Source organism: Protopterus annectens, chromosome 15.part0, assembly GCF_019279795.1.
Source record: "Protopterus annectens isolate FY-2018-M chromosome 15.part0, PAN1.0, whole genome shotgun sequence".
Taxonomy (NCBI): domain Eukaryota; kingdom Metazoa; phylum Chordata; order Ceratodontiformes; family Protopteridae; genus Protopterus; species Protopterus annectens.
The window spans coordinates 567,432,185-567,454,107 of NC_056749.1; the positions used below are offsets into that span (position 1 = coordinate 567,432,185).

Genomic DNA, 21,923 nt, shown 5'->3' on the forward strand with positions numbered 1-21,923 from the left:
AACCAAACTGATTCTCTGTTCTATTTTCAGCCATCACCTGGGTCATAAGTGTAGCCACAAATGTTTGTTAGATGGCTGCCTACAGAGTTTGAACCCACAATTTTTCCTCCTTTATTTTTTTTTTTTTAGGAGAGGTAACTATCCTTTATCCCATTTCATAAATTTGCCCAGGAGAGCATGCTTATCTCTTTGATCTCCCTGGCCTTTTTATGCTGCTTACCTAGTTCTGATTTTGATAAGATTATGCATTGGAGACGTTGCTGTGATTGATACCTAAATTGTATAAATCTGCTTTGTTCATATGGTAATCTGAGCACTCATTAGGATTCATACCACCACAGTCATTGCCAACCGGCAAAGGAGCATAGACTCCAATGTCAGTGCTTCAGCCTAACCAGTGTCTGGAATATTAAATGGAGAGAAGCTTGAGGTCTAAATCACTGAAGTGAAGATGACAGCATTGGAAGGTGATCAGACCAGATGCAATCAGGACTATCGACCAGGAGAAGAATATCCAAACACCAACAAACTGGAACCACTCGTGTCAAGGTGCTGAACCAATTTTATTTCACAAACAGAAGTTGACCTAGGTTTCGTCTTAACATAAAGACTTCCTCAGAACAATGTGCACTAATACAACACTCCCTTATATCCACCCTCTCCCAATTAATACATTAATTGGATAATCACACACACAAAATTCATTACAAACAATATATAACTAGTTTAAAAATACTGTGAAAGTATTTAAAAATACTGAATACTATATAAATGTAGTATAATATATTTCATTTTATGTATTTGATTATTATAAAATATTTATGAATATTGTTAAAAAAATTTTTCTTTCACTAAGGCATCTGCAAGATGTTCTTCGTCTCACATTGCTGCAGTCATAACCTGTGGGTAGTCCGCGGTCCTCGATCGGCCCGAATACCAAAGAGCTGGGCTGGCGTCGGTCATTGTCACCTAGAGCTGACGCTACGTCAGTAGTACATAAGCGCAAGACCGACGCCATATCCTCAGTCTTTCTTGCCGCGTGGTCCAAGCAGAAGCGTTTGCAAGTGCCGCTCGCTCTGAAATTTTCATTTGAGTTTCAGACCGAAGACCAAGTTGGGCTAAGTACCCCGTTGGGGAAATCTTTGTTTTTCTTGCCTCAGTTATCCGGATGTCAGAAAGTTAATAATTGCATTTCTTGTGGGGAAACAGATACCTCATAAGGATTTTCATTCTTTGTGTATTCCCTGTTTAGGGCCTGAGCACGACGTGGTCGGGTGTCGCTTTTGTGCTAGATTTAACAAGCGCACCATTAAACGAAGATTAGACTGTGCCAGGCTTGTTTTTGGGAAAAGGTGTAATTATAACATGCCGTCGGATCCTCCGACGCCTGCTACCGCTAAAAAGCATAAGGATAAAACTTTGAAGTCTAAACCGGATGAGTCGTCCGTTACGGACGCCGGTTCTACGGAGCCTCCGGTTGAACCTGTGGATCCGGCCGGGGATTCGGCTGAATTCCTTGGGGAACCTTTACTTTTGCAGGAGTTAACCTCTCAGGAGTTAGGCCCGGCTGAGGGTGCTTCTCAGGTGTCTGTAGTTCCATCTTTACAGAAGGTTATTAGGCCTTCTTCAGTGGCTAAAGGCCATGCTAAGGCCAAATCTGGTCATGTTGGCCTGGGTCATAGTTCTAGCTCTCCAGCCCCTGTTCCTAAGAGGCATATGTTAAAAATGGCCGAGGACTTGATTACTTTGATCAGGGGTTCTATGCCCCCCCTCCAGAGAAGAGGCCTAGGGTGGAGGCAGATTTAGAGGGGATGGATCATTCCTCAGACTACTCTGATTCCTCAGCTGAAGAAATTCAGGAATTTCCTTCTTATTTGGATTCGGATGCAGAGGACTCCTGTCCTTCTGCTTCTCCACCAGAGGATTTTTCTTTTTCTGAGACTTTACATTCCATGAGGGAGCATTTCAAGTGGGAAGGTCAGGATTTTTCGGATTCTCGGAAAAGGCTCCGGGAATTTTTGTTTCTGCCTCAGCATAGGCCCTTGGCTATTCCTCCTGTCTTAGAAGTTGTTCAGGATGTTTTTTCTGAATCTTCCCTTAATCCTGATTCTTTACCTCCTGCCCCTGTTAAGCCTGACAGGTATTATAGAGTTCCTGAAGCACATAAGTATTTGTACAAGAGCCCTAGAGCTGATCCGGAAACCATTACTCAAGGTCCGAAGGGTATTAGGGCTTCTGTGGCTAAGAATCCAGTTCCTTTGGATAAAGATTCTAGAGCTTTAGATAGATGGGGGAAAAAAGTATACACCTCCTCTACGTTAGCTATGAGGGCTTTGAATTGCCAATTTCATATGCTGAAGTATCAGAATTTCTTGTTAGGTCAATTGAAGTCTAAGGTGGATGCTTTATCTGAGGGTATAGAGTGTAGGGAGCTCCAGGAGTTGGTTCATGCATCAGATCAAGTGGGCAAGCATTCTTTGCAGTGTGGTTTCGATGCTCTTCAGGCTGCATCCAGGGTGGCTGCTACAGGTTCTGTTATTCGCAGGCATGCCTGGCTTAAGGATCAAAATTTGTCAGAGCATGTTAAGGCTCGGATTTTGGATGCTCCTCTTCAATCTGAAGTACTTTTTGGTCCCCCTGTGGAATCAGTTTTGAAAAAGATGGAAGATAAGGCTAAGTCTATGCAGACGGTCAAAGATTTTCTGCAGGTGCAGCCCCCTAAGTTTAGTAGGAATTGGCCTGCTATTTTCCTTCTTCGGATACTCAGTCTAAGGGCAGGTCTAGGCGTGGTAGAGGCAGAGCTCACGCTCAGGGTTCTTTCAGACCTAGGACTTGGAGTTCTCCTGCACAGTCTTCTGGTGAGGGCAGGGGTCAGCCTTTTTGTAAACAGACCCAATGACCTGTATCTTCTGCTGCCAGACCCTTCTCTACTGGCAGCTCCTCTAGGAGGAAAGTTGGGACTTCAACAAAATTGGCATTTGGTCACCCAGGACAAATGGGTGTTGGATATAATAAATCACGGCTACAAGTTTTATTTTCACACTCTTCCTCCTTTCAAAGGCATGCCGGATGTGCCTCCTCAGCAAAGGATGGAGGCTCAGGAGCAAATTTCTTTGCTTTTACAGATGGGGGCAATTCAGGCGGTCCCTCCGTCAGAAGTAGGCCAGGGGTTTTATTCCTGTCTATTCCTAGTGCCAAAGAAAGGAAACACTTGGAGGCCAATTCTGGATTTGTCCATTCTAAATACCTACCTAGACATTCCAAAGTTCAAGATGTTAACATTACAACAACTTCTGCCTCTGCTGGGCAAGGATCACTGAATGGTAACCCTGGATCTCAGAGGCCTATCTTCACATCCCTATCAGGCCCAGCTGCAGGAGATTCCTGAGATTTCGGGCTGGTACTTCTCACTATCAGTTCTCTGCATTGCCCTTTGGTTCATCTACTGCGCCCAGGGTATTCACAAAGGTTCTGGCTCCTGTGATTGCTTTTTTCAGACAGAGAGGAATACAAATTTATCCTTATCTGGACGATTGCCTGATTCTTGCTCAAAACAAAGACAAGTTACTTCAACACCTCCAGTATGTAATGGCAGATGTTAAGTTGTCTATCTCGCCTTCATTCTTGCTGGATGGGTTTGGAGCCGACCTCGGCTCCAACTCGGCCACTCTAAAAGCTCGAGAGTTGGTTCCACCGGCTCGAGGCTCCCCTTATATCCCATAATGCTAGGCGTGAGTTACCTTAGATCTCGTTTGCCGCTACAGCATCGAGGTGTTGGTTTTTCTACCGGCTTGTTGGTAAGTGTATTTTTTGTGAAATTAGCATACTTAAAACCCTATAATTTTAAGTTTAAATATATTTCCCTTAGTGTAGTGGATTTCTACCCCTGTTTTCCGAAAAATCCCATTTTTTTCCCACAAGAACTTTTAAAGTTTTCTCTCGGGCCTTCTGGCCTTTTCCCATCCCCTAGTGGTGTGTGTGTGTTACTCTTAATTAAACTTTAGTTAATTATTTATTTTTGAGTTTTAGAAGTAAAATTAGTGTAATCAGTGTGTCTGTTTGAGAGTGTGTGATTACACTTTTTGTCTAGGATGTCTAAAGACACAAAGGTCTCAGGCTTCAAGAAGTGTGATGCGTGCTGTCAGAAAATGTCTCTGACAGACGGTCACACTTCTTGTGTCTACTGCCTGGGGCCTTTGCACCTGCAGGACTCCTGTGCTGTATGCCACGGCTTCAGCCCCAGGGTCCTGCAGGAAAGAAAAAATAAGTTGATCCTACGGGGTCTTCTTAAGCCTGAGGATTCCCTTTCTGCCTCTGGGAAGCCCTCTAAGGTTTCTAGGTCCTCGGCTCCAGCTACTGAGCCGAGACCTAAAGCTACAAAACCTATGTCTGCATCGGCTCCGGCTGGAGCCGATGAGTCTACAGCTTCTGTGGTTCCCTCGGCTCCGGCTGGAGCCGAGGTAGTAGAAATTCCCTTGTCGGCTCCGACTAGACCTTCGGAGCCGACATCTAGGAAGAGATCCAGGTCACCATCCCTTGGCTCCGTTCATTCGGCTCCAGCATCTCCTCTGCTGTCTGAACGGAGCCATAAATCTCACTCCTCTAGGTCATCGAGGCTGTCAGATCATGACCTCCAGAGGGTAGTGAGTTGACTTAAGTCCGAGGCACTGGCCCAAATGCTTCAGAGCCCGACTCATCAGTCGATGCCTGCCCCTGTCCATCAATATATTCCTCCTCTGACTCCGTTGAGCTCGGAGCCGGGCGTTGAACCGAGACTGTGGCAGCGCCGGAGCCGATACAGTTGTCTTCGGCCCCCTCGTCTGCTCCGATTTCTTCTTCCGAGGATTCTCGGCGCCGGACTTCGCCGGCTCCGAGGGGATGAGTGGCATCGGACCCTTGTCCGACCCGCTCTCCTCCTCGGAGCTTCGGCGCTGGTGAGTTCGGCTCCGACATCGCCTCGAGCCATCACTGTCGGTGCCGAGGGAGGTTCTCAGCATCTCGGAGCGGGACCTCTGGCTTTGCCTGACAGGGGTGCGTTCGAGGTCATGCGGAGTGTTAGAGCCTGGCTCTACTCCACAGTCGGCCCCTCCCTCTACGGTGCCTCAGGTCAAGTCGACTCACTCCCTCATCCCGGACCGCAGAGAGCCAGCTCCTCAGGAACCCCTGTGGGATTTCATCCTCTTCCGAGGCCTCTCCTGATTTGGCAGAAGAGCCCCCTCGGAAGAGGAAGTGTAAGAGGAAACACATTGACTCACCTGAGTCCATCACATCGGACACGGATTTAGATGATTCCGAGGGTTCCCCCCGTTCCCCTTCTGAAGATGTCTCCTTTGCAGACATTCTCGAAATCCTCAAACAGAGGGAAATTGGCCAGCCCTCAGCCCTTCGGAGGATGAATCTGTGTACCTTGAGGCGTTGGCTCTCGCCCTTCCACCTCCTGGGTGTCTCCCCTTTGACCCCTCATGCAGGTGGTAGCTAAAAAGGCATGGACGGCTCCTGATTCAGTGGACCCCACTCCCAGGAGACCCTCCAAATTCATAACGGCACCAGCAGACAAACAGTTCTTGACAAAAGGAGTTTCTGTGGATGCTATGGTGGTAGCTGCTGCCACTAAGAAGGAACTAGCTGATCCTTCAGTACCTGTCCATCCACCTAACAAGGAATCTAGGTCCATGGACAGGTACGGGAAGCAGATGTTCTCGTCAGCGACATTTACTATGCGTTCGCTGAACTACCTGTGCCATTTCACTCGTCTTCAAAGGGACTTGATTAAAGAAGCGAGTGACATGTTGAAGGACCCTACAGCTGCGGGTTTTCAAGATAAGATGAACACGCAGCTGGCTACCCTTAACTCCATAGCCAGCTCCTCCATGCGCCTCCTTTCTTATGCGGCTGATGGAGCGAGTAGGGCCGCAGGGACAGGTGTGGCCTTACGTAGGCATGCCTGGATGCGGCTATGCAATTTTATGGACCCTTCAAGACGTCTTTCACTAACTCCCCGTTTGATGGATCATCTCTCTTTGGTCCTCAAGTGAAAGAAACCTTGACTAGGTGCGAGACTGATGGCAAGACTCTTTCTGCCGCCGGAGTCCGTTTTCTACTCCTTCTAGGCCTTACCCCAAAGGCCAGAAAAGTGGGAAAATGTGGTTCCAGAACAATCTCAAGGGACTTCGCCTGACGACAAAGTCGTTTCCGCCAGAGGCAGAGGCGGAATAACAATGGTAGACGTCGCCCTAGAGGCAGGGGGGCTCCGCAGAACCAGGGCAATCGGGAAGCCTTCTCTGATAAGCCCTTTCAGCATCCCTGAGGTGTTGCCCGACTGCCCACCTTCGGAGGCAGTCGGGGGAAGATTGTCACTGTACCCAGAAGCCTGGCTATCCCTGACTCAAGACAAATGGGTACAGTCCGTCATTTTTGAAGGCTATTCTATCCCCTTTCTTCGAATTCCAATCCAATCAAAAAAATCCCTTCCAGATGTTCCACCCGCTCAAAGGGATCTAGCGGTTTTGGAAATTTCAAAACTGCTTGCAAAAAGAGCAATTCAGTCAGTTCCAGCAGACCAGATAGGATCCGGAATCTACTCAAGGTTCTTTAGTTCCAAAGAAAACAGGGGACTGGAGACCAATTTTGGATCTCAGTATCTTGAACAGATCAGTCAAGAAAACAAGATTTCGGATGGTCACGCTGCAATCCATCCTTCCCTATTGGGAAAAGGCAACTGGATGTGCTCTATAGACCTTCAGGATGCGTACTATCACATAAAATGAACAGACGCTCCAGAAGATTCCTCCGCTTCAGGCTGGGAACCAGACATTTTCAGTTCAGGGCCCTGCCCTTTGGTCTCACCACTGCCCCGGTGTTTACCAAATGCATGGCAGTGGTAGCTTCTCACCTGAGATGACAAGGATTCCAGGTGTTTCCATATTTGGACGACTGGCTCCTCACAGCTCCCACCAAGCATCTCCTTCTGATGGCCAGGGATTACACTTTTCGCATTTGTCAAAAGTTAGGCATTTCAATAAATTGCGAAAAGTCTGTTTTGTCGCCTTGTCGTGTTATTACTTTCATAGGCGCAAATCTAGACACAGTAGACATGTCTGCGAGACTAACACATCAAAGAATAACAGACATTCACAAACTGGTCTCACTCCTTTTCAACAACAACAGAATCAAAGCCAGGTTAGTTCTGAAAGTGTTGGGAATTATGGCGGCCATACCTCTGCTTCCATTAGCCAGATTCCACATGCGGATCCTTCAATGGATGCTCTTTACACAATGGTCATACCAGCAACTTCCAATGTCTCACACCATTATGATCACGCAGGCGTGCAGTATATCATCTCATGTGGTGGATGTCTTCCCCTCAGCTCTTGTTGGGAAGACCCTTTGTTCCACCCCCTCCGGTTGCTACTCTGACAACGGATGCCTCCCTGATCGGGTGGGGGGGGGCATTATCAGGGCAGGACGGTCCAGGGCACATGGCAACCAAACGAATGCCACTTGCACATAAATGTTCTGGAGATGAGAGCAGTGCTTTTAGCGTTGCAAGCCCTTCAAGACTCTCTTCCCTTGGGAACGATTGCAATCCAGACAGACAATATGTCTGTAGTGTGGTACATCAACAAACAAGGCGGAACCAGGTCATACCCCCTGTGTCGAGAAGCACTCAGATTGTGGCAATGGGCGATTTCTTCTCAGCGGTTTCTGATAGCAACGCACATCCCCGGGAAGTCCAATCAAATTGCGGACAAGTTGAGCAGAGCTATCCTCATGCCTCACGAGTGGTCTCTGAAAGACTCTGTTGTGAGAGAAATTTTCCTCAAGTGGGGTCAGCCTTGCTGCGATCTCTTTGCCACTCCCCAAAACAGCAAGTGCAGAGAATATTTCACTCTATTCCCTTTACCAGGCCAACCCAGCAGAGACGCTGTAGTCCAAGTTTGGCCCCGGGGACTTCTGTATGCATTTCCTCCCTTCCCACTAATCTCTCAAGTGATACAGAAAGCTATCGCTCAGAAGGCCTCATTGATCCTCATTGCTCCTTACTGGCCTCGACAGGTGTGGTTCCCCTTTCTACATCAATTTCTATTGAGCGACCGTGGCATCTGGACCTAGTTCCAGATCTTTTGATCCATCAGTCGGGTCAGTTTCATCGCTCCCTCCCATCTCTGAACCTCACTGCTTGGTTCCTCCAGTTCCAACCTTAGCCAGGCTTCCTCAATTATCTCACTCCGCTCGAGATATTTTGATAGCTTCCCATAAATCTTCCACTCGGAAGATTTATTTGAGTAAGTGGAAACGCTTCACACATTGGGCTCAAGGAAGGACATAGATCCTTTCACTGCTTCCATCCAAATAGTCCTTGATTTTCTAGCTGAACTCTTCCATGCAGGTTCATCTCCTCTACTCTTAAAGTTCAATTGGCAGCTATTTCTAACTTTCATGTGGGTATTTCTGAATCTGCCTTAATGTCCCACAAGCTTTGCAAAGCATTTTTGAAAGGAGTTTTTCTTCTCAGACCTCCTATAAGAAATCCTCCTTCTCCTTGGGACCTAAATTTAGTTCTTGCTTCTTTGATTCTTCCCCTTCGAACCTGCAGTCTCCTGTTCTTTAAAATTGCTATCATGGAAGACTCTCTTTCTGGTAGCTATTACTTCAGCTAGAAGAGTTTCAGAACTTCAAGCACTCAGCTGTCGACCTCCTTATCTCTTGTTTCATAAGGACAGGGTATCCTTACGAACGAACCTGTCCTTTTTGCCCAAGGTAGTCTCGACGTCAAATCTAAATCAAAGCATTGACCTCCCTGTCTTTTTCCAGAATATTCCAATAGATCTGAACAAAAATTACACTACCTGGATGTTCATCAATTGAGGTACTATTTGGATAGAACAAAACAATTCAGAAAATCTGACCAGCTGTTTGTCTCCTATGCGGAGGGCAGAAAGGGACTTTCAGTATCAAAGGTATCATTATCCAGATGGCTAACATCTTTGATTTCCCTTGTATATGAAATTAGACACCAAAAGCTGCCTAATAAACCTAAGGCCCATTCCACCAGAGCTTTGGCTACTTCTTTAGCCTTCCAAGACAGACTGCCTATTGACACCATTTGTGCAGCGGCTACTTGGGCTTCTCCTCACACTTTCATTTCTCATTATAAGTTGGATTTAGCTTCTAGGCATAGAGCTAACTTTGGTTCCACTGTTCTCAGGAGTCTGTTCCGTTAGGCCACCCGGGACAAGGTGCTAGGACGGTCCCATCCAGCAAGAATGAAGGCGAGATAGACAACTTAACATAAAGAAGTTATGTTCTTACCATAACGTTCCATGTTAGTTGTCTTCTTCTCGCCTTCTTCTTAAGGCCCCACCTCCTGCCCCTGGCCTGGACAGACCTAGAGGAGTTGTGATTGTGACCTCTCTTTCTACCACCTCTGTACTTTAGGTATATGCTCTGCTGTGCATATTTCCTGGATCAGGATGTAGGTCACCCTTCTCTTCTCCCTTTTTTATAGAGGTGGATTTTGTTACTAATTATTCTGTTACTATTATAGGCTGGGCCTAGCTTACAAACGAGATCTGAGGTAACTCACGCCTAGCATTATGGGATATAAGGGGAGCCTCGAGCCGGTGGAACCAACTCTCGAGCTTTTAGAGTGGCCGAGTCGGAGCCGAGGTCGGCTCCGAACCCATCCAGCAAGAAGAAGGCGAGAAGAAGACAACTAACATGGAACGTTATGGTAAGAACATAACTTCTTTTTTTAAGGTGCCTAAGGGTATTCTGTGAACGAAATAAAGTCCAGTCTAGTACCCTCTCAGGACATGTGCTTTCTGGGTGTGAGACTGAATACAGCTTCTCAGATGGCATTTCTGACCCCGGACAAACACAGAACTCTTCATCTATACTTCCAGCAGTTATCAGTAATGTCCAGGCTGACTGCAAGGACAGTCCTTCAAGCCTTGGGGTTCATGGCATCTTGCATTCTAGTTCTTCCCAATGCCAAACTGCATATGAGGAAGCTACAATGGTATCTCAAAAGTGTGTGGACTCAACACTGCCACAGTTTGGACACTGTCATTCGGATTATACCTTGCATCCAGAAGGAATTCTTGTGGTGGGCTCAGGAATGCCAACTAAACAAGGGACTCTCTGTGACCCGACCAGAGGCGAGTCAGATCTTAACGACGGATGCCTCGGACTTGGCTTTGGGAGCACACTTCAATGGGAAATGGATACAGAACGTGTGGCCTCCCAAACTACTACATTTGCATATCAACAAGAAGGAGATGTTAGCAGTCCAATTTGCTTTGATGGCCTTCAAGGGCCTACTTCAGCCGGGACAGGTGTTGATTCAAACAGACAACACAACAGTCATGTGATACATCAACAAGCAGGGGGGAACCCATTCCTACCCTCTTTGCAGGCAAGCAATGATTTTGTGGGAGACTGCTCTGAGTTTGCAAATCAATCTTCAAGCACGGTTTCTGCCAGGAGCACAGAACTCCCTAGCAGATGTATTGAGCAGGCAAATTGTGGATCCCCACGAGTGGAAACTGGATCCTCAGGTTTTCAAACAATTGACTGTGGCTTGGGGAACTCCAGACATGGATCTGTTCGCTTGTCCACTGAATTTTCAACTACCAAAATTTTGCACAAAGATGTTCCACCCAGATGCTTGGAAAGTGGATGCTCTATCTTTCAGTTGGAACAACCTTCACTTTTATGCTTTTCCTCCTCTGCCTGTTCTCCCCAAGGTACTCTTGAAAGTCAGGCGGGACAAGCCTTGCATGATTCTAATAGCACCAGATTGGCCACGTCAGCATTGGTATCCTCTGCTGAGGAGTTTAATCCAGGAGCCTCCTTGGCTTCTGCCACAGGTTCCTCATTTGTAGTCCCAGTCAAACAATCATTTTCTCAATGTTCAGGTGCAGTCCCTCCATCGGACAGCCTGGCGTATTCTGTGATGGAGCCGGTGGGGTCTCAGCTTCCTCAATAGGTTTTAGATGTCATTTTGGAAGCCAGGCGGCCTAGCACTAGAAAAGTTTATGCTGATAAATGGAGGAGATTTTTTCTTTGGAGCACTGCAAAGGGTTTTGATGTTTCAGTGCCTAATTTGAGTTTTGCACTACAGTATCTTACTGAATTACTGGACAAGGGTTTGTCATTCTCTTCTGTGAAGGTTCATGCTGCAGCCATTTCTGCCCACTATGATTGTGACCCTCCTTTATTTTCTCATCCTTTGTTCAAACAATTTCTTAGAGGGACAAAGAATATAAGACCACCACATAGAGCTCCTACTCCTTCCTGGGATCTCAATTTTGTTTTGGAGAAACTTACTTTACCTCCTTTTGAACCTGCAGCTACGTCTGAACTGAAGTTTTTGTCTTGGAAGACTGCTTTTTTGTTGGCCATTACTTCTGCTAGGAGGGTATCTGAATTGCAGGCACTCATGGCAGTTGAACCCTTTTTGATATTTCATAAGGATAGAGTTTCTTTGTGAACTAACCCTACTTTTATGCCTAAAGTGATTTCTAATGTGGCATTGAACCAGTCTATTCATTTGCCTACTTTTTATGCTGATCCCCAAAATAAAGGGGAAAAAGTCTTGCATTCTTTGGATATCCACAGGCAGTTACGTTACTATTTGAGCAGAACTAAGGAGTTCAGACAGACTCAACAGTTATTTGTTTCTTTTGCTTTAAGTTCACAAGGGAAAGCTGTTTCAAAGCAGACTATTTCAAAGTGGATTGGTCATTGTATTGCTTTTTGTTCTCATCATGGGAAGGATGTTCCTGCTGGGATCAGACATCATTCTACTAGGGCTACTGCCACTTCTACTGCTTTTTTGAGGGGTGTAGCTACTAAGGATATTTTGGAGGCAGCTACTTGGAGTTCAGTACACACTTTTACTAAGCATTACCATCTCCCTCTTTATTCCAAGTCCAGGGCTGGGTTTGCCACTGCAATTTTACAGGGCATGTTAGCAGCTCCTAATGCTTTTTAGTTTGCCAGCCTCCCTTTTCCTTTGCTTTGGGATTCTACCCACAGGTTATGACTGCAGCAATGTGAGACGAAGAACATAGTACAGTTTTGTACCTACCATAAATGTAGATGTTCGAGGATCTACATTGCTGCAGTCCAATTATCCCTCCCTCCTTCCCCTCTTTAGTTGGTATCTGGCTGTGTTTTTTATTAGGTTTTTCCCTCTCTCCACTCTGGTAGTTGTTGGGCCTTTACTTTTTTGGCTCTGGCCTTCTTTCACTCTTAGGCCTTCTGACATCTGGGGCAAGAAAGACTGAGGATATGGCGTCGGTCTTGCGCTTATGTACTACAACGTACTGACGTCAGCTCTAGGCGACAATGACCAACGCCAGCCCAGCTCTTTGGTATTCGGGCCGATCGAGGACAGCGGACTACCCACAGGTTATGACTGCAGCAATGTAGATCCTCGAACATCTACATTTATGGTAGGTACAAAACTGTACTTTTTCCCAGTATAAAATGTGGGACAGTGACTGCATTTTGCCAAATATACCACGTTCTTACTATAACAATTAAAATGTCCTCTAATACTTGTATAAGTTCCCACAACACTAATTTTACACCCAGTAGTAGTAAAGGGTAAGTGAACATATATTGGATATTAAACGCATGAAAACCACCAATGCATTGGTTAGACATATAGGGCAACATCCGGGACATAATTTCAAGTTCTGTGTTATACAACACATTAACGAGGACAATCAAGGAAACATTCTTGATGTGCATTTGGATATTTGTGAAATGAGGTGGCAGTTAAGATTAGACACCACCAATTTTCCTGGTATTAATGACAGCATCAGCATAGCTCCAATATTAAAGTTGAAGCATATTTTAGGATGAAGTTGCAAGAATGGTTATTACTTGTTTTTAAACAGATGTTAAAATTTTTAACAAACATTCATAAATATTTTATAATCAAATATATAAAATTATATTCTACTGTATTTATATAGTATTCAGCATTTTTAAATACTTTTACAGTATTTTTAAACTAGTTATATATTGTGTTTGTAATGACTTGTGTATGTGATTATCCAATTAATGGATTAATTGGGAGAGGGTGGATATATAAGGGAGTGTTGTATTAGTGCACATTGTTCTGAGGAAGTCTTTATATTAAGACGAAACCTAGGTCAACTTCTGTTTGTGAAATAAAATTGGATTGGCACCTTGACACAAGTGGTTCCAGTTTGTTGGTGTTTGGATATTCTTCTGGTCAGTGGTTGCTGCTTGTGGTTGTTCGTTTTGATTTTTAGTGCAATCAGGGCCGTACTTTGCTCAATTCTCAAGTTGGTTCTGGACTTTCTGATTGGCGTACTTGAGCAGAAAAATGTCGTCCTACCATCTCTGGTGTAGAGCGATAAAGCACTGTTAACCCTGATGACATAAGGTCATTTAGTGACTTGGACACTGGAGAAGCTGGCTGGACAGGGTGGGAATGACTGGATGTTGTCTTTGTCCATCCGGGGTGTAGTGGAGGCTGCTTGATCCTCTCTGCTGGTGGCTGTTGAAGGCCAGGAAGGATATACAAGGAGAGCTGGAGCAGTCATATTCAAGGCATTGCCAAACAAATCACTCCGCCTGCAACATGAAGCATTATGTGGAAGGATTCACATGCCATAAAAACCTGCTTTAATACACATCTCTCAACCTGCAGGTAATTTGGACAGTGACTCTTGAAAAGTAGAAGCATCCACCTAAAAAAAAAAATTGGGGCACTTAATTAGCATAACATTTGCATATTTAACAGCATAACTCTTCACACTTCAGTGGGGTTGTGGGATACCACCACTAAGCAATACAGGTTTAAACAATCTGAGTGACAGAATGATGTAGTTTACAAGTGTGTTTTACTATGACACATGCAGATACTGCTGGTCCATATTTATCATTAGCAATGGGCATATGATTGACAAACCCCATGGGCTGGTGAGAATTGGAAAGAGAAGAACATCCCATCTGTTTGACAGTGGGTTCATTGAGGATGGTGTTAAAGGTAGCATGGTGGTACTTAACTCTTTTTTTTTTTTTTTTTTTTTTTAATAGTCCCGAGCAGTAATAGAGATGTCATTCAGTGTCCGTTCGGGACATTAGGCCAAGTTAGAATTGTCCCAGTTAGAATGGAAACATTTTGTTGTCTGCTAGAGAGAGCACATTCTACATATTAAATTAAATCTTTATAAAATATTTCTCTGTCAATATGAGATTAGTACGGTAGATATACATACAAATCTGTGACATAACAATTTGCATAGAACAGGGATAAACGTAATTCTGCTGCTTTGCAGCAAGTTTGGCGTTTTAGTGGCTTAGTAGCTGATAATTGCATATATCCATATACCTACCTGATAGTGTGCAGTTCCTACATGCTGTAGGAACACTGGAAATGCTGAGTATTGTTTGTAGTGTCTTCCTTAATGTTGCATTCATGCTTTGCTGATGAGATACTGAACAACTTTTTATCTATCAGCCTGACTGTAGTTCTACAGTACCACTACTGCATAAGCCTCCACCTGGTCTGAACAGCCAGTCTGCAGTGAAGCATGTCTCCAAACTTCCAGCAAGTGCTGGGAGCTCCAGAATGTCACTTGGGAGTGGATTCCAGGCCAGTATCAACAGAGGAACCAAAGCTTCAAATCTGAAACCACCAGCTACTACAGGTCAGTGGCCTCTACAAAGTATAAAACAAATGATTTTTCAGGTGAGTGGATTGTACATTAGTTTCAGCTTAACTACATAGGAATATTCATGGATTTTTCAAGACCTAGAATGATGAGATGTTTGCTGGGATGCTCTTAGTGTTTCACTGTTGCAGTCATTACATTTGGGTAATCTGCTGGCAGGTTGCCCTCGGTTGGCAAGTCTTGGGTCCTGCGTTGGTTGCAGTTTCCTCTTCCATGACCTTAGGTCATCAGGGATATAAAACATGCAGCAGACCCCATTTCTTGCCGCGCGGTGTCCGAAGCAGAAGCAGTTCACAAGTGCCGGTCGGCTGACTCCTGAAATTTTCATTTTCGAGTTTCAGAACCGAAATCTTCAAACTAAAGCTAAGTATCCCGTTGGGGAAACTTTTTCTTGCTCCTTACTGATGTCAGTAAAAGTTAATAATTGTATTACTTGTGGCAAGCAAATACCTTATATGGATTTTCATTTGCATTGTATTCCTTGCCTAGGCCCTGACCACAACGTCCTTGCTCTCGGTTTTGTGCTAAATTTAACCAACGCACTATTAAGCGTCTGTATATTTTTGTTTCTAAATACTTTGCCTCAAGATTTAACTATCCTGAAATGGCGTCGGTTAGCAGTCCGACTACCGGAATTCTCAAAAACTGCAAAGAAAGATAGAGACCATCAAGGTCCAAAACAGACGACTAAGCTTCTCCTAAGCCAGTTGCCGGTACTCAGTGAGGTGCTTTCACAGCCCCTGATGCCTGCTACTTTTGAGTCACAGGCCTCTACTGAGACCCATTCAGAGTCCGGTATGCCACGAGATTCTTCAAGTATTGAACCCGTGGATGTCTCTCCCTTGGATGGGTCCGGAGCCGCTGAGCAGGCACCGGCTTCTGAGGGTGTTTTCAGGCTTAAATATTTGTATATTAAACTGCCATTATCAAAAACAAGGCCAAAACCAACTTCTATGTCTAATAATCCGATGCATAAGCCACGTGCTCAGGCCCCCTATGCCTAAAAAACAAATTATCAAAATGGCTGAGGATTTAATTTTCTTGAGCAGGGGTTCCCAACTCCTTCCTGCTAAGAGGCCTAGGCAAGGCACGGATTATGAATCTTCAGATCAGGTTTCCATTTCTTCTGATTTCTCTTCTGATCAGGAATTTTCTATTTCCCCTTGTGAGGACTCTGAGGCACAAAAATCCATCCCTTCTGCTTCTCCTCCTGAGGATTTTTCTTTTGGAGAAACTTTTGCATACCTTAAGGGAACATTTTCATTGGGAGTGTCAGGATTTTTCAGACTCCAAAAAGAGGCTGAGGGATTATCTTCCTCAGCATAGGCCTTTAGCTATACCTCCTGTTTTAGACCTTGTTGATGTTTTCTCAGAATCCAGCATGGCTCCTGATTCCCTGCCTCCAGCTCCCAATAAGCCAGACAGAGATTACAGGGTTCCTGACTCCAAGTTTCTTTTCAAAAACCCTACTGCTGACCCTGAAACAATTTCTCAGGGTCCTAAGGGTGTTCTTTCTACTGCTAAAAATCCTACCCCTTCTGATAAAGACTCCAGGGTGCTGGATAGATGGGGTAAGAATGTTTATACATCTGCAACCCTGGCAATCAGGGCTTTAAACTGTCAATTTCATATGCTTAAATATCAACAGCATGTCATGGGCTTATTTAAACAGAAAATGATGTTGATTTCTGATTGTGCGGAAAACAGAGTTACAGGGTTTATTGCATTCAGCTAAACAAATTGGAAAGCATACTTTGCAATGTGGTTTTGATTCCTTGGAGGCCTGTTGAAGGGCTGCCGTAACTGGATCTGTGATAAGACATGCTTGGCTCAAGGAGCAAAATCTGCCTGATCATGTTAAAGCTAAATTGTTGGATGCTCCTTTACAACAGGGCAGTCTGTTTGGCAATAAGGCAGAAGAAGTTTTGAAAAAGATGGAGGACAAAGCTAAATCTATGCAAATTGTAAAAGATTTCTTGCAAGTGCAGCCACCCAGGTTCAGTCGACACTGGCCTACTAAGAATTGGCCCTTTCCAGTATCCAACAGAACCACTCGGGTCAAACCCAGACATTTCAAAGGCTCCAGGTTTCAGTCTCAAGGAACTTACAAAACAAAACAATGGGGTGCTTCCACCTCCAAATCTGGAAGTAGCAAAGCGCACCCCCTTATGGTAAACAGTCTCAATGACTTCTATGCCATTTCCAAGCACTTATCTTTTGGCAGCCCCTTTGGGGGGGAAACTAGCACTTCATGCTCAAAATTGGCATCTAATTACCAGGACAACTGGGTCTTAAATATAGTATCCCAGGGATACAGATTTAATTTCCATACGTTGCCAGTTCCAAACTAATGGCCAGATCTGCCTCCAAATCAGTGGGCAGAGGCCCAGAAACAAGTCATGTCCCTCATGGATAACGGGGGCTATTCAACCAGTACCAGAAAAGGACAAGGTTTTTATTACTCTTCCTGGTACCCAGAAAAGACCAATCATGGCGTCCAATTCTGGACTTGTCCATTCTAAATACCTTCCAGGACATTCCAAAGTTCAAGATGCTGACTACAACAGTTACTGCCTATGCTAGGCAAAGATGCTTGGTTGGTAACGCTAGATTTAAGAAAAGCTTACCTGCATATCCCAATCAGGGAATCTTGCAGAAGATACATCCACTTCAAAGCAGGCTCTTTGCATTACCTGTTCTCTGCACTGCTCGTTGGCTTATCTACTGCACCCAAGGTCTTCACAAAGTGCCTGGCACCAGTGATTGCATGTTGCAAGCAAAGAAACATTCAAATTTATCCTTATCTGGACGATTGTCTAATTCGGCAGAAAACCAGGGCACTCTATTAGAACATCTGACATTTGTAAAAAGGCTTCTAACATGCCTAGGGTACACCATAAACGAAAATAAATCACTACTGGTACCCTCTCAAATAATTACATTCCTGGGTGCAAGCTTGAATACAACTGCCCAGATGGCTTACCTAATGCCAGACAAATTCAGTTGATAACATACTTCAAACAAGTGGCCACAAAAACCCAGCTTATCTGCAAGACAAATTCTGCAGGCTTTGGGGTTCATGGCTTCCTGCATTCTACTAATTCCATATGTAAGACTGCATATGAGGAAACTTCAATGGTACCTAAAAAGCTTATGGAGTCAACATTGTCACAGCCTGGAAACAATGATTCCTCTCATTCCTTGGCTGCAACAGGAGTTCATATGGTGGGCAGAAGCCTGTCACCTAAACAAGGGACTGTCATTCACTCTACCCCCTGCCACCCAAACCCTGACTACAGATGCATCAGACTATGCTTGGGGGCCCATCTGGCAGGGAGATGCATTCAGGGCCAATGGAGCCCAAACCAAATGCACCTACATATCAACCAGAAAGAAATGCTAGCTGTACAGAATGCTCTGAGCCTTCAAGGACTTCCTTCATCCAGGACAACTACTGATAGATGGACAACACCACAGTTATGTGGCACATAAACAAGCAGGGGGGTTACCCACTCCTACCCTCTTTGCAGACTAGCCATGGTCTTGTGGAACACAGCCGTGACTTAAATACATCTACAAGCTCAATTCCTGCCAGGAAAGCAAAATACTCTGGCAGATGAACTAAGCAGAAATCTTATGGACCCACACGAATGGAAACTGTATCCACAAATCTTCAGCATGTTGACACGAAAATGGGGGAGCCCAGACATCGATCTTTTTGCTTCCCCCAAAAACTATCAGTTACACAATTTCTGCACAAGAATTAATCACAAAAAAGCTTGGAAAGTGGATGCTCTATCCTTCAGCTGGAAAAACCCATCAGTCTGTACCTTTCCCCCTCTGCCTGTGATCTCCAAGGTTTTGCTAAAAGTCAAACAGGAAAAATCAAAAATGATTCTGATTGCTCCAGACTGGCCTCGCCAACACTGGTACCCGCTTCTATGGAATATGTCACACCTTCCTCTGGTACGTGCCTCAGACACCTCATCTATTGTCTCAGCAGAACTATCAAATTCTGCACACTCGGTTCCAAACCCTGAATCTTGTAGCTTGGCTAATCATCTAATTTCACCAGTCACATCTCTCAGTAAACCTGTGATGGATGTCATTTTGGAGGCTAGAAGGCCTAGCACTAGAAAATCTTATGCTGATAAATGGAAAAGATTCTGTTCCTGGAACCAAGCACAAGGAATAAAGACGGCAATGCCCAATATTCCTCAGATTCTGCGATATTTAACTGAGATGCTTCACAAGGGCTTATCTTTTTCTTTAAAAATCCATGCCTCTGCCATCTCCGCTTATTATAACACAGAGCCTCCTCTTTTTTTCACATCCCCTGCTAAAGCTGTACCTCGGAGGGGCCAAAAATTTGAGACCTCACAGGAGAGCACCTACTCCTGCTTTGGACCTCAATTTTGTGTTGGAAAAACTCACCCTACCTCCTTTTGAACCAGCTGCTACTGCAGACCTAAAATTTATTTCTTGGAAAGACCGCCTTTCTTTTAGCAGTAACTTCAGCAAGAAGGATTTCAGAACTTTAGGCTCTCATGGCAGTGGAGCCTTTCATTATCTTTTATCCCGACAGGATGGCTCTCAGGACCAATCCATCCTTTGTGTGGCGCTTAACCAAACCATTCATCTGCCAACTTTTCCCAAATCCGCAGAACAAGGGGGAGCGGATTCTGCATTCCATTGGATGTACACAGACAACTACGAGTCTACTTAAACAGGATAAAATCTCTAAGAAAGTCTGAAGAACTACTGGTGGCATTTGTTGCAGGGGCAGAGGGGAAGACTATTTTAAAGCAGACTTTCAAAATGAATAAGCCATTGCATTAATTTCTGCTACATGCACTGTGGTAAACCTGTCCCCAAGGGGATCAGATCCCATTCCACCAGGGCTGCATCTACTTTTGCAGCTTTTCTTAGAGGGGTTCTACCAAAGACATTCTAGAAGCTGCTACTTTGGAGCTCAGTTCATACGTTCACCAAACATTACCATTTACTTCGCTTTTCTAAATCCAGGGCAGGCTTTGCCATTGCTGTCTTGCAGGGCCTTATAGCTGCTCCTAATGCTGTATAACTCCATCCTCCCATCCATAGCTTTGGGATTCTACCCAAGTGTAATAACTGCAACAGTGAAACACTGAGATCATAGTACAGTTGTGTACACTTACCATAAATGTAGATGTTAGTGTATTCACTGTTGCAGTCCGGGTTACCCACCCGCCAGCCCCCTTTTTTCTTTCTTATTATACGTCTTCTTTCCTTGCCTATGCTCAAAAGCCTTTTTGGTGTATTTGCTTTTAGTTGGAGGTAAATTTTTTTGTGTTCTAAATTACTTGTATATATATGTATACATTTATATATATATATATATATATATATATATATATATATATATATATATATATATATAATTTTTGCTCACCATTTGGAGGGCACTTGACATCTGGTGGGGCTAGAAAAACTGATTAAAATGGCATCGGCTGCATGTTTTTATACCCCTGACGACCTGATGTCATGGAAGAGGAGACAGCAACCGACGCAGGACCCATGACTTCGTTATTCAGGCCAACTGAGGGCAACCTGCCAGCAGATTACCCAAATGTAATGACTGCAACAGTGAATACACGTGAACATCTACATTTATGGTAAGTGTACACAACTGTACTTTCCTTTGATCTCCTCTCTCTAGGTTTTGGGAGTTGATTTATATGTGAGCTTTAGTTCTGCTTCATGCGCTTTGCTAATGGATGTTGGGTGTACTGGTGACTTGCTTAACCATTTGTTGTAGTTGGTTTACATATGTAGGCTTGCATTTTTTTTGTCTTCAGTGGTAGAAAATCTGTACAGTGAATATAGAATTTTAACGCGTACATTTGTAGAATACTTCAACTGGAAATGTAAACTTGTTTTTAGTGAGTTTATATGTGAGCCTTTTGAGTCTGTCCTTTGAAAAATGGAAGTGAGCCATCAGTATGAAAACAACTTCCTTAATCCATACATTAACTACACATAGAACACTGTAGTAAGCTGCAGCAAAAGCGGTTTGTTATTTACGTTTAAGCGCTAAGGAACTGATTAAGACCAAGTATGTATTTGGCTCCTAAAACTGCTAATTGCGTTCTTGGCGAATCAGCAGTTGGGTTCTTCCTCCAATCAAAATCTTGTATATTTTACTTGAACTCTCCTATGTTTGGTAGGGTGGGAGAAGCCAGCCTGATGTTGACAGATGATGTGCCATTACAACCTTCACTGTAAGAACACTATTTGCTTCATGGACTTGCCAGCTCTTTTCTGATACACACACTTTACTGTCCTGATGTCGTTGAAACGTTCTTTCCTGAAAGCAGATCTACAATGGCAAAACTGACAGTCTTTATTTTCTCTGAGTAGATTGCTTCAACTATTTGCTGTTTGAGAATGTTTTCCTGCATTGTATTTTCTAGTACTTGTGTATTTTATAGCATAGTATAGATGCAGATTTGCCAAATCTAGACTAGCATTATGTGAGCACTAAAACCAGCCAGCTTACATTAAGAAATTGTAACAAAGGACCCATCTGAGTAAGAGATTGTTGGAATAAGGATCAGTATTGAGCATTTCCATTGGCCAGCTTGTTTGAAAATTGCTTAACCTTTTTAAAAAAAAAAAAGGCTTCTCTCAGTTGCTACATAAGCCTCGTGTTTGCACCTGTTTTAACACAGCTCCTCAGAGTTTGGCAACCAGCCACTGCTCTACTATCCATGTGACCAATCCAAGGTATCTGTGTGCATGTAGCACACCTCTCTGCAGCGCGCACGGTGCAAGTAACCACTGGCTGTTACAGACAAAAGGTAAACTAGATTTATTTTCCCCTACAAGCTGCTCGTGGTCCAACTGAGGAGTCCCTTAAATTGGGCTTAGCTGCCTGGAAGGCAGCACACCTGGGCTTTCTACAGCATTTGCCACTTTAACTGAAAGCTCCTAATTCCTAATGCTCTCGTACTCCTTGAGAGCCCCAGTAGTACAGACCAGCATTAAGCCCCCAATTAAACCACATCCTTCCTCATGGAAAGTAAGCAAATTTACACCTAGTATTATGGATGGTCAGTTCTCCATTTTTCCTGTTGCCTGATTGATATGGGTTTTCTGAGGCAGTGTAGCAATTGCCTCGTACACTGATAACCCACTACACTTAAACCACTCAAGCTCAATTTG

The 21,923-nt window shown here is 44.3% G+C and overlaps 1 protein-coding gene across 1 annotated transcript in view; it reads left to right on the plus strand.

Moving 5' to 3' along the window:
- Positions 1-21,923, plus strand: part of LOC122789857 (cell wall protein DAN4-like) — a 556,600-nt gene that overhangs the window by 169,915 nt on the left and 364,762 nt on the right. Inside the window, exon 2 of the mRNA XM_044057291.1 lies at positions 14,507-14,696. Coding sequence (XP_043913226.1) covers positions 14,507-14,696 — 190 coding nt within the window. The remainder of the gene's footprint in view (positions 1-14,506; positions 14,697-21,923) is intronic.